The 14,102-nt window shown below is 39.6% G+C and overlaps 1 protein-coding gene across 3 annotated transcripts in view; it reads right to left on the bottom strand.

Annotated features, from left to right (window-relative positions):
- Positions 1–14,102, bottom strand: part of LOC310880411 (netrin-4-like) — a 54,799-nt gene that overhangs the window by 21,931 nt on the left and 18,766 nt on the right. For all 3 annotated transcript variants that reach the window (XM_083796201.1, XM_083796202.1, XM_083796203.1), the window contains exon 3: positions 10,032–10,295. In XM_083796201.1, coding sequence (XP_083652327.1) covers positions 10,032–10,295 — 264 coding nt within the window. The remainder of the gene's footprint in view (positions 1–10,031; positions 10,296–14,102) is intronic.

Below are 14,102 nucleotides of genomic sequence, written 5' to 3'. Positions count from 1 at the left end.
TGGTTACAGCCATTAAAGCCCTATTAAAGCCTTCAGGACCCTGATAATTGTTTGATTACCACTGGATTCATGTTATTGGGAGATTTAGGATATCTGGCTGTTAGGAGGCATTTGAGGCAAAAATGCTTCTCCTTTCTAGGCTTGGAGCTGGTGATCCAGATGGAGGGGATTTGAAAGTAAGGTGTGAGCAACACAGACTTATTTGAGATTCATGCAGTCATTTAAGAAGCCTAGCCATTTTTCAGCTCAAGTCTGATTAGTTTTTGACAGGGATTTATATGAATACATATAAATGTGTTGGTACAGCAGAGGAAAGATTAAGATCCAGGAGATTTGTGTCTCACATCTCTAATATTTCACTTTATCTTTAACATGCAATATGTGACACCACATCACTCAGTGCTTACTGAGCCGTAGATATAAAAGAATTTAGGCCTATATGGGCCTTTCTACAGTGCTCATTGCTGCAATAATTGAGTACTTCAGAAATAATAAGGAATTTATTTTCATGACCTCTCCCTCCATCTGCTTCTCCTTATTACTGTGATAACTCTAGTTGTCTCCAAGGATCATTCCCCTTCATTGGATCATCATTGTATTAAGAGTTCAGTTGGTCTGACAAAATTGTTTGAAACTGAATGGTGCCTTCCAAAGTTACTGTGCAAAATGGATCAGAGAAATAGGCGCACTCACAGGCGGGCAGACTGTGTGATTATATAAACTACCACATTTATAAAACCAGTCAGAAGTACCATGTTCATAACCTGTGACGGTTTGTATTCTTGCAGTCCAGCTTTTAGAATGTTTTCTGCCAAGGTTAGTTATGTCACTAATGCATGCTATGAGTTTTGAAAGATGAAAACTGTAGCTTTCAATACTAATATTCTGTCTACATCAAGCTTCCAGTTTTCTAATCAGCTATTGCAAAGGTTAGAAGTTTACAGGATGATATGCTGGCAGTCTGAAGATATTATTAGTCCAGGACAGGAACAAAAATGTTATACTACGCTCTCAATCACAATCATATTGGATTTAGCAGCCACTTGAAAGCAAACTCTGCTTTTGTGTCTTGGTATAGTGTCTATGTTCTCGGGCAGTGGTTTTAGGATGTAAAGTCTTTGTCAGCAAGCACAATTTAAGATATTTCTGCTTTTGTTACTGCTTCTGTCTATGCCTTTTGCATCATGCCCTGAGTCATGTGTAAACTGGACTGTGAAACTAAACCATATTAAAAAATATATATATATTTTTTTTTACCTTGGCAATAATATTCTTAATCTGGATTAATTCCATGATCTGACTCACAGTACAGTTGTGCTGTTACAACAGTCTGGTATTGCTGCCAAAGGCTGTGATTTGTATATCTACCACCTGAGCAGCTTTGAGTCATGACTTAGAGGAGGTTATAGCTTCATGGATTTTAATGCCTGAATGATCAATTTCAATCATTTAGCTCACCCTGCTACACTAAACCATGAATTTAATCTGGTAGTTTTTGCATGAAGCTCAGTAACTTCTGGTTGGTTTATAACAAATAGTGTAGGACCATCTCTTACTATTGTACAGTGCTTCCAAGAAATTACACAATACTTATTCACCTTTGCCTACACAAAATTATTTCACCTAAATTCTGATCTGCAGCTGAGAGAACAAGTGCATATTTTCCATCTCTATTCCACTTTTTTTTTTTTTTTTAAACTCTGTTCATCTTAGAATAACACCTCAAGCTTCTTGCTTTTCTATCTGCCTGTTCAGTTTCTTTTACCTTTTGTCTTTTCAGCAAATGTTGTGGTTGTTAGTCTTTCTCCTGGGCTATTCTCAGTCTATTTTTTTTTTCCCTAATGAATGAAGGTTAAATTTGGAAGCCTTCCAGAACAGAGCAACTGTTGCTGATTCGGAGAAAATGTTTGTCTTTGGGCTCTGTATTCACTTTTGTAATGTTGCCAGAGCAATTTTGGATACAGCAGTTTGCAATGACATCAGAGGCTGGTCCCTTACCTGCTTTTAGTAAAATGACCTTTTCTGGGCCGTTTGAATGGTTAAGTACAAACTAGTGTCTCCAGTTCCCCTTTGTTTGCCTCACAGTTCAAATGGGCTCTGTTGTCTCTTCTAATTAAGAGGTGTATCTGTGCAGATTTATAATAAATTCTTCAATATCAGGTCCTGAGGAGAGCAGATTTGACTTCTAAGAGACCAAATTAAAAAATTACGTCAACTTTTTCAAGTTTGCAAAGACTTAAAAGAATGAGTGGCTTGGGAGTACAGTGCCTGCCATGGGTGGGTTGATAGTTCAAATTCCTGCTCTAATCAGGAATGAAAAAAGCCATTATTTTCCTATTTCACTTGCTGGTTTCTGGGGAAAGGTCTAATAAGTGTGTGTGTCTGAAAACTAGTACACATATGGGTGTTTTCAGAGGGAATTGGATTTCTGGCTTGTACTTGGTCACTCTGGTAAATTAAGTCTGAGGGAACTTGGCAGGGATAAGGAGAGCTGGGGCAGTTGGGGCAAGGCCACCTGAGACCATACAGGCTTTGGTCTCTACAGCAGTGAGTGAGTGAGCTGCCACCAGTTCCAAATTCACTAACCAGGTAATGGTGACGAAAAAAATCAGTGACAGTGTTTAGCTGCATATTCAGACTGGAATCGCTAAGCCCCTATCTGAACAGTAACAAAGAACAGGATAAATAGACCGGAAGAGGTACAAAATCCATGCTTCGTGTGAGGGAATATAGCAGGCTAACCTCGGCCTGTGGCAGTTTCAAGACACAACTCTATCCTCTGCCTGCATTCACCTCCGTCTGTCTTTACACACACGCCTGGCTCTGCCTTAGGCCACATTTCTCTCTGTTTTCCTATTGTTTTCTTCCTCAGTGCTAGCTTGATTTTTCTTCATCTTTGAGCTAGTGTCATTTTATTTTTACCTACAGTGCCAACAACTCCATTATCAGTCTATAACAAGCTGCATACAAGTAACAGCTGTCGCGCTGAAATGCCGCCCCTGAGTTACAACAGGTCACAATATCTGAGGGACTGTCCTATGAAAGGAGGAGGCAGAAAGTGGAGCAGGGCTCAATATTTCAATAAGTGAATACCTGAGTCACTGTCTGGACTAGATGAGTTTCTGCTGTTTAATCCATAGTGGCTCTGGGGGTGTGAGATTCAAAACCCACTCCAAGTGTGGGCCTGCATACTCTTCTCTGAATTTTTACCTCAGTATTGAGCGAATTTGGCAACGTGCGTAGCTCCCATTCAAGTGAAATTATGTTGAGTAATGGAGCAGAGGAAGCCAAGAGAAAAATAGTTTTCTACAACTCCTCTGCAGATGGCTGCAGTTCGGAGAGTGGGGGAGGGCAGGGCTGACATAGCACCGGACCAGCCAAATTTATGAGGAATCTGTCTGACAAAATGGAGAAAAAGGGAGAGAAAGTCCATAATTTAGCAGAAAACTTGTATGTTGCAAGAGAAAGACTCTGAAGCCGTAATGGGCACAAGACTCATCCCCAAGTCCCTTCTAGCACAATGAGTAAAACAAGGCAAGGAAATGGATGCAGGATTTTATAACTTTTATGCAGAGTAATATGATTTTTTAAAGATCCTGTGAAAATTTTCTCCATATGTTTTTTGCACCTGCCTCCAAATCACTTAACTGCAAACTCCATGTACCCACAAGGTACAACTCTAGAAAAATTTGCTTAAATTACTAGGAGATTTGTGGGGTTGAGTGCACTGGCTGAAAGGCCTTGAAAAGCTGTGGTAAAAGACTGCAAACTTTTGTTGTGGTGAGAGGTAGGTGAGCTGAGGACAGAAACAACATAGCAGTCTGTTCATCCCAGGGAAGCTTAAAAACACAAGGACCTAATGTATGAGGCCAAACACAGCAGCTTCTATGATTGTCACATCACAGCAACTTCCTAGCACTGGTGGCTGTGTCTAATTTAACCTAGAGACAGAACAGTGTACATTGTGTGGAGCTTAAATGAAAGACCCTCATAAATGTGCTGTACTACAGAACGTTAGAGAAGTGTTGGTAGCAAAATGGTGGCTGATATCTCTGAGATAATGCAATTTTTTCTCCCTCTCACGCATACACAGACTCTTGTAGCTTTATTGTGAAAAGCAATTCTTAAAGGAATTGTAAGGCATATTTTACCAGCCCTAAAGCATATTTACAACTGTTTTCAGTCAAATGTTTCTACTAGCAGGGTTATTGTAGTTCCTTCACAGGGATAAAATTAGCAGAGAACATCAATTCAGCGATTAAAACACAACAACAACAACAAAAACATTAATGAAAGCAATTAAGCAATAAAATTAAACTACTTTTAAATAGCTCTTTCATAAACATGCCTTTAAGAAAAACACTGTTTAAAGGCTAATAATGTGAGATAAGAAATTGTTTACCCCATTGCAAAAAATAAGAGACAGTTTCCTAAACGTAGTATGAGTGTTGCATGGGTGAATCTGCCCTGAGCCCTGACTCAGGAAAGCATTTAGACATTTGTTTAAACACCACTCCTGAATAGGCATGTTTTTCTGATTTGGACTTTAGCAGTAGTAAAAGATATTTCCACAACAATAATAAAATGCAGGGAAAACTTGTTGACTTTATAATTGCAGAATTCCTGCTGGCTGAACCGCGATGTGGATCATACCATCAAAATTGTGGTTACTCTCTAAACCATACGCTAAACCTCATGTTGATGGTCTGAATGCCAGATGCTGTGGTGGCAAACCACAGGTTCTTAGTAGTGCTTATGGAGAACCTGCATGGACGTCAAGTTAAACACACCAATTATAATCAGCAGAAACAGCCCACACACTTTATGTGCAACAAGTGAATTAAAGGTACAGTGTGACATCGTATATTTTCTGGGTACACCAGAGTAGCCAAATAAGTTGTCTTTCATAGGATGAAATAGCTCTCACAGACAAATTTCATTTCAGAGCTCAACAGAAGGCAGGATATGTCCCCTCCAAAAAGACATGTCAGCCAGTGCAGATGTATGGGGCTGCAGAGCAGCACAAAGCTCCTCCTCCTCTTGGCTGCAACTCAGTGGGCAGTGGAAAGGTAGTGGAAAGGTAGGGAGTGGGCAGACCTGTCCTTACCTGAACCTTACCTGAATGTCAGTTCACAACTGCTTACACATGTCCTGCTATTCTAGCTGAAACAGCGAAGTAGGGATGCTGTCGGGGTGGGGATGACAATCTTGTTCAGGTTTGAGTCTACTGGTGAAGAGCCAGCAAAACCAGAAATGTTGTATGGTATTTTCGCTTGGTTGCAAATTTTTAACATCTCAGAAGGAGGTGCTGATTTGGGGGTTGGCCATATCAGCATAGGCATCTGTTTCTATAATATATTCTGAAGCTTTTGTGATTCTTTTTAACATTCACGATGCTACTCACATGGCTGATACTCACAGACTAACTTTTTTCTAAACAAAACCCGCTCTTTGAGTTGCCAGCTGCAGCATAGTGCACCTCCTGGCAGCTCTGAGTGCTGGACATCATACAGACTGGCACAGTGTGGATCAGATAATGTGAAAACTTAGTTGGGGGATTATCAAGAACTGCACAAGATATTCGAAGAAGAGATAATATTTGCAAGAGAGATGACAGCCAAGTTGCCTAGAAAATCACTGTAGAAAAACAAGTTTTACCTTATGTAACCTACTTTATGCCAAACAAGGAATCTTACTTAGGACCAGATCCTGCTCCCTTTGAAGTAAATGGAAAACTTTCCATTTGCTTCATTGTGGAGTATCAGACCCACAGGGAGTCTAGTTTGTCTCTGTAAACAGGATGAAGAAGGAAAAGAAACATCCGAGGCAACTTGTAAGAATTTCCTGGCAGTGAAGGTACCAAAAATTAACGAGTAAAAAAACCTAATGCTTTAGTCAGTAACATTTTAATCTACATTTGCTTTCCTCTGTCCATGCTTATTTCCCATGCACCAGAAAGAGAATTGTGAAATGTTTGGCAAATGGAAAGGAATTTGGTCTAGATTCAGCAGAATTGTCCATGTGTGCTTTCTGCTTTGTAAACATTGTAAGTTCTGGAAGCCCCCCTGGATTCAGCTAAAATATGTCATCAAAGCAGATTCTAAACCTGAAAGGTTCCTAACTTTGTTGGAGCTTCTCAAAGAAATCATGTACTGTAAAACAACACATACCCTTGTATACTCTTCATCAGCAACATCTTGGGCGTGATTAATTTCCATTGAATCCAGTGGCGGAAGAAGATGAGATATGTTCAAATGGCTAGGTGCTGGTATTTGTTTCCCTTAGAAGAGTATATTCACTCCCTACATTTAAAAGCAAATGCACCTCTGCAGTTTCTGCAGCAAAATACAATGTCAATAGACAATTTTGCTCACTGACAAAGGAGCTACCTTTAAAAGTTCGAATATTACAGTCAGTGAAATTAAGAAGGAAGAAATTTGTTCGTAGTTATCATAAGAAACTATTTAAGTTGGGTATGGCATCTCTGTGCCTCTTGTCTTTGGTCTGAAGAAGGGAAGTAGAAAAGAAAATATCACTGTCTCTAGCAACAAACCCCAAATTCAATATATGCTTGCCCAGAAGTTTCTTGACTATTGCATGCAGTTCCCATCTTCATTCCTCAAAGCTTTTCTCCTGTCTGACATGATTCTCTCAGTAGTTAAGATGGGAAATAAGAGCTGGACAAATTGCATTGAGGTGGTTGCAAACTAATTAAAAAAAAAAAAAAACATGTTGAAAGAGTAATTATTACTGGTTTGCAGTCCAACTAAGAAGTCAAAGGACTTTTCCATGGTATCCTTTGCACCTCACTTAGTATTTTCACTAGTGACTTATGGCCAAATAGAGTCAATATACGTGAAACTATCTAGGATTCCAAGGTAGGAATAATTATATGCCATTTGGAGGGTCAATATGATAATTTGCATTTGTCTTGTATCATTATTTTTTGTGACACTGTGGCATCTGTGACATTACTTCTCATACAGCTGCTTGTCTTATTGGCAGCCTCTGTGGAAAAGCCAGAAGCTGAATGGGTTGTCCTGACTGAACTGACAGATCCACAAACGAACTGATGATTGATAGATCATCTACTAGTAATAAATCATCTAGTCCCTCCAACGTAGAGTTGAAAAGTTGTGGTTCAAAATTGTGAAGAAATTTGTTTTAGTTTTCTCCATTATTTAGTTTCCATATAATATAGCAGTGGAACAAGTATTACAAATGGAACAGATTTCTTTCAAGAGTAAGAAAAGCAGACTTAGAAATTATTACAATTATGTCTTTTCCAAGACCTAAGTGCAGAATGATCTCAGTTTTTGGGCCTATCCCATGACAAATAATTACAGTTTTTTTCTACATGGACTTGCTTTTGTTTTTGTTAACTACAGAAAAGACCATTGCATGAGGACTCTGAAATCTTAAGAGACGTTCACTCCTATTACTTAGGCCTTTTTGTGGAGGTCTGTATTTTTTCCAGCATTTTATTTAATTACATGACAGAACGCAGGAAACTTGAAGTTGCTCTGCATTCATGCTGTTTTATCACCCACACTAGCCACATAATAAACCTTGTGTCTTGAGACTTTCTCTGCCCATGTGCTTGTTAAATATTAGATGTGGCTAGTGGAATGCATCAGATTATTTCTGAATGTGCAGTGTTTGTCTTTAACATCCCTTTCCTCTGTTCTGTTTTAGTCGCTGTGTGAAAGTAGAACACCTTCCATGTCTCTGCTGAGAAAGGAGAATTGCAAGGTGGCAAAGATTTTTGTTGCAGTGTAGTTTGGCTAATATGAAATGTATCATTGGTGTTTGCCACTCAACGTCAGAGACCTTTTCCTTCTGCTTGCAGGCAAGGAGGTTACCGTATTGTAAGATGTGGAGTTATACACTTGCCTAAATACTGTCATTTTAGCCAATTTTCAATGTATATATGAAAAAGAGCTAAGATTTAATTACCAAAGGATAGAAAACAGAAGCAAAATAATATGACCATCTTTACTTCAAGCTTGCATGATCTGGTATTAGAATTTTCAGTTTTGACCCCTAAGGTTTCACACTTCTCTGGTTAGTAAAAAAAGCAAAAACCAGGAGAGGACATGGTAGGAACCTTCTAGTTCTATCAGCAGAATGAGGATTGACTGCTCTCCACAATCACTGGAGGAAAAGGGACAAGAAGGAACCACCTTATTTAGACAGGCACTATGGAAGATCTTTCAAACTGTCAGAATAGAAACGACTACTGAAGATTGCTATTGAATCTCCTTAATTACAGATTTTCAATAACTAGTTCAAAAGGTATTCACTAGCAAATGGCTTAGGTATGCTCGATCATACCTTAATGCAAGGACTTAAAGCAGCTCAATCACAGTCTTTTCCAGCCCTCACCTAGGATTCAAGAAGTAGTTAAAGGTCTGGAAGGCTTTTCTCACTTCCTGCTGTCTTTGAATCCCTGCTTAGGCAAAGACTTGATAATATCTATGCCTGTGTTCAATGCTGGGATGCATCCACCCTCTGGTCTCCTGAGACATGACTCACTCATGAAGTGCATTTCATCAAAACTGCTTCATCTTCTGCCCCATGAAGTCATTGATGGCACGAAAAGATTCTATTCCCTTGTGAACAGTGTAAAAAAAAAATCCAGTCATAGTTTACAATGGTTATGTCAGTAACATACACAATATTTTGTTTTCCTCTTCTGATGGACAGTGTTTATTCTTCTACCAGCTGTATCCATTTAGCCTGTTATTCATCTATTTGGTTTCACCATGTGTGTATTTAACAGTTTGCAATGGGGGGGATGCACTCTTTAAACAGCTTTTCTCCACACAGTTATGTCCTATGTGGGTCTATATTTGTAGTTAACAGAGTCTCATGACATCACCCAGTGCTAGAGTACTGTAAATTAGATTTATACCACAGATGGTACAGATTCAGAAATGATGTTGCAAATATTGTGAAACTCATACAGTCCTAATTATCCATACAATTTCTACATCTCAGCTTAGAAAAGCTGAAAGAAAGACAATGAATATACATTCCAGAAGAAAATAAACCAAAATGTAAAGTACCACAAATCTAAAGGGACAGAAATTACCTGAGGATGCATTTCTTAAGTCTATTATGTCAGAGTGCATCAGGGACTAAAAAAAATAGGGTTATGTTGGTTTTAAAAACACATTACAGAGACAGACAGCCTACTGGAACCAGTGGAATCATTGACTAGTTCAGTGTGGATTGACATCTGTCTGTGATGTACATGTTTAGAAATACCTGGGTATTGGGTTAGCATCATTTCCCTGTGACTGTTATTACAGTTCTTCCGTATAATACTTGCAGCTAAATCAAAATGTAGACATCAGTGATTACCCCTGACTAGCAACATCTGAGCATGCGTATAAAATACTGAACAGGGGGCAGTCATAGTATTGTGGAAGATGATTCATATGAAGTTTGGCTCCTTTTATTTTTTAAGTTCTAACTTATTTTAAGCAAGTTAAAGAGTAAAAAGGGAGGGAAGAGAAAATATTTTCACATCCTGAACACCTCTGGCTATGCAGTGAAATTAACAAAAACATACAAGGCCGACAACCTAAAAGTAAAGATTAAAACCCCAAGTATGACAGAGATGCTCATGTCTCACAAACTCAGAAAATCTGAAATTCAAGTCAGGGCACTCTTTGCATTAAAGAGATTGGTTCCATTCTGTGCAGGTAGATTTCAGTCCCTGTATTTGGATTTGGACCTCTGTTCCTGTTACAAAGCTCCCTCACAGTTTATAGGTGTTTGGAGATCCAGGGGTTTTGGAAAAACTCATCTCTAGCAATGCAATTCATGCTTGGAACTGTAGAAAGGGTTGTAGAAAATCTTTTCCCAGGGTGTTTTAGGTTTCACTGATGTGGATTAATAGTGCTGTCCTTTTTTTAGACAGGCTTAAGAAAGGTGGGACAGAACCATACACAAAATCCACACTTAAACTGAGAAAGCACAAGCAGGTAACGAGTCTAGGAAATCAGTGACTGTCTACAACTCACCACGTTCTCCATGTCTCCCGTCCTGTTGGCAAGCTCACATTCCTCTGCATGCCCATTACAAAAGCAGCTTCCTCGGATGATCAGGTCATAAATAGCATAGTGGGCAAACCTCTGAGGTTTCTCTACCAATCCTGAGCCGTGACATGGACATTCCTGTCTTTTTAACAAAAGGAGGCGAAGGTTGGTGAGTTTCAGGAGATCTTGAGCCTCAGGGCTATAGGGGTCTTCAATCTTGTTAGCTGGAGTTAAGGCACGATAAATCACCTGGAAGACAAAAAATACAGCACGTGACTGTGTACCTGCTTTCATTCCGTCTCAAGTGTGTAACAGGAAACACTTTAGTTTACATTTCTGTCACTGGGGTTACTGAACCCAATCACTTTCTACAGGTCGGGAAATATATGGAAACTTGTCAAACACTGTTTACTTCCTCGTGTTTCTGAGCCAAGTGACAACAGAGTGTCACTCAGAGAAACCCAAGGCTTATTGGCATAAATACAGTATTGATGCCATCCAAATTTCTTGAAGTGTTTTAGGAATATGGCTTTAGCATGAATTCTAGGGCCAGGTAAACTAAGGCACTAAGGGGATCTGTGACAGAAGTGAGAACTGTGATCACACTTTTGGCATGGTCACTTGGACTATGTGCTGGAAAACACAACTTGGCTTAGGGTGAGTAAGCACTGAGAGAACCCTGTTTTCAAACAAAGCAAGCTGGTTTATTCATTGGAAGAGGAGAAATAGCTACATGGCAGCGAGCTAACAGGATAGGAGGGCTTTGTGCCTGCCTGCTGTCTGCCGGCTGTCTGCTGTATTTTAGCTCATGTACCACTCTGCCCCTCTCTATGTCTCAGGGTGTGTTTGTCTCTGTTGGTTTTGTGGGGAGAGGGTGACAATGGAGGGCTGTGCCACAGTCTGTAGCAGTGAGATAGAGGGCTGGATGTGTTCATTCCCAGGCTTAGATGCCCTTTATGGGTATGCTAACTCCAAACTGAGAGCTATTTTCTCCTCTGGTTCAGTTTCTCCATCACAACAGAGGGACTTGCCCTCAGGGTTCTTTGGCCCAGCTTAATAAGTGGTGACAGTCTCTGTCTGACTAACTCTGTTAGTGGAGTGAAAGCTTTGTTTCCACAGGGATTCCCTCTTTCTCTCTCTCTATTTTTTTATTTTTCTTTCTTTCTTTCTTGGTTGGTGAACCAACCAATTTAAATACTTGCAGCATGTAAAGTACTTTTGTTTCATTTTGCTCATAGGATCCAGGAAAGAGCTTGTGGTACACACTTGGAAGATAATTTTGTTGCATGTTGATGGCACATGGAGAGATAAACCCCCTTAAATTAACAGAATCAGCTTCCAGGCTTCACACAGAGCTGCACCTGACAGTAGCACAGTGAAGGCAGCAGTACATTTCCCACCTGTCTGCAGCATTTTCTGTTTGGTTAGTTTTGATCTTTTTTTCTTTTAATTCCCTTATCTTGTACTGTCAGCTATTTACAGAACTACAAACAGCCCTGTTTGGTGCGATCAGAGGTGTCTTGTTTGATAGAGCTATGGGCAGATTGCCCAGGCTGTGCAGTGCAGGTGCCTACATTCCCCTGACCAATGAAGCCATGACAAAATAGCCTGGGCCTTTCCACACCAATGTGTACATTCCCCCAGTCAATGGAACCATAAGCAAATGACCCATCTGGTTTTGTCGTGGTGCCTAGCATTCCCCTTGTGATGGATTCAAAGGACAAAGACCAATCTCATCTGTCCAGTTCCCCTAATCCCGGGCGGTCTGGTCTTTTTACTGGAAGCAAGTTTTATGAATCTTTTCTCCCTCTTCCCAGTCCCCTGTGGACCACACAGAGGTAGAGTGGTTTCTCAGAGTCCTGAGCACCTGGTCACGTACAGACACACACATCCTCCTGCGTGGGTTAGACAATTCATCTGAGCCCAATGCAGTGAACTGAACAAAATTCTTCTGCAGAGCCTGCTAAGCTCAAAGATCCCAAAGCAGGGTTAAAAACTAACTACTAGGACATTAATGAGCTAAAAGCCCTGGTGAAACTGTTTTAAGTTGGTGTGAAACAGAGGAGCCAAGGGGTAAAGCAATCTGTTTGGTTACCAGTTTTTATAAGCTCTGTTCTCACACTTGACTTTCTTGCCTGTGACTTCTCTAATCCATATGCTTAGTAAAAAATGGTCTCTCCTTTCAGGATAGCTCAACAGAGGATACCTAAGAGATCACTGGCTCAAGAACATAAATGTTAGAGGATTTTTGCTCCAGGACAAGACATCTGAAAAAAAGTAACCAATATGTCTTTAGCTTCTGCAAGATCTGCACTGGTCCTGCCAATGACCTCCTTATACAAGCCTGAGCAAGAGGCTTAATGTATCTGGGCACCAGAGCTCCCAGTTGTAAACAGGTATGCATTTCCTCACAGGAGACAGAAAGGAAGGGTGAATGAGGTGAAGAACCAGAGTTTTTATTGGGCTCCTCTGAAAGAAATGACTAGATAATGGCCAAAGTGTTTCTTTTTACTCTGCATCTCCGGCATTATACTTCTACTTGCTGGCAATAGCCTTGCGTTGTGTTATGATAAATATGAAGGAAACCTTGTATATTGTGCCAGTAGAAACTTATTTTGCATACATTACGATAAGTTTAGAGAGATGTCCATGTCTTGGGATCTCCAGTCGGTCATCCATCCTCGCCATGTCTTAACTGGTATCCAGACAGCACTGAGTTCTTCAGGCAAAAGAACAGTTGTTGGGTGCTCTTCTCTCAGCATAGTGACATTTGCTTTCATGAAGCTGGGTTGTTTTTTGTTTCTTTGCTTTACAGCTTGGAAGAAAGATTGGGTTTCCTGTGGATTTATTGTTTTCCAAATATTTTCATTTCAGGCTTTGCATGTCTTCAGGAGAGCTGTTTTAACATTTCCATATTCCCTTAGAACTCTGAACTTAATTTGTGAATAGACATATTAATAGCTTAGTTGTCCCATAGGGATTGCGATATCCTTTTAAGCAAAAAGAGTGTTCCATTCCAGTTGAGATATAAGAGTTTGCTTATATGATTAATTCATGACACATTTCTGTCTGGAATAAGCTCAGTGGTAAGGCTGGATTTGTTTGTCCTCATCTCTCCCAAAGCAAGATTTGTTAAACGTTAAAGATCTGATTTGGGTGACATAACACTAGTGAAATCTTTTGGGAGTGCCATTTAGATGTTCTTGGATTCAACAACCATTAAAGAATTAGTCTTCCCTAGCTTTGTACCAGTCAAAGATATTGAGGACTTAATTAAACAAAGATTGTGTCAGCAGAGTCAAAGCAGATATGTTGTGCCAATGTAAGTAGATTTAGGTGAGCTGCACTTTGTGTGGAGGTAGCATAGTTTTAATCAGTATTTAGTACTACTTTAGTACATACATCTACTGTATGTCCTGCTTACATTTTTTAAAAATAGGATACAAGTACTCACATACTTCACAGGAGGGGAAGAAGGTTAATAAATTTATATCTGTAAATTCTCTTAGAATCCCTAGGGATGGATGTTTAATACACGCAAAATTTAAAAAATAATAACAGGTCAAAGACGAGTTTAGCAATCTCAACCATTTTGACATAAATGTTTGAAAGATTAGATTAGAAATGGATCTAAGTCTTAATGAACTCTTAGAGTCGTACACTGTGGGAAGAGACACTTCATTTTCACTGTATTATCTGTTCTTTGTTTATTTCACAAGGTCGTGTTTTGCTTTCTGAAGCCTATGAAGGAGATTCCTTCTGTACACATAGGCATTTGGCTTATGCCTTTTGCTTAGCTTAAGAAAAACATGTGCGTTGTTCATTTCCCAGAGATATCTTGCAAATTTGCTGTTTGCCATTATATTAATGTAAAAGAGATTAAGAAAGTGTGATGAAAAAGAAGTATGTTCTAATAATTAAGGTGCAAGCTCTGAAAAGAGCTTCCCAGTGATATTGCCACAAGGATATTTCTCATCTAAGAATCTAAGATCTAAGTCTCTATCTGGTGTCAAGCTCCATGGAAGATCTGCTCTTTTCTTGTAGTAACAGGCTATC

This window comes from Anser anser, assembly GCF_964211835.1.
Source record: "Anser anser genome assembly, chromosome: 12".
Classification (NCBI taxonomy): domain Eukaryota; kingdom Metazoa; phylum Chordata; class Aves; order Anseriformes; family Anatidae; genus Anser; species Anser anser.
Note: the sequence above shows the minus strand (reverse complement) of the source record. Positions and strands in the feature narration are given on the sequence as shown.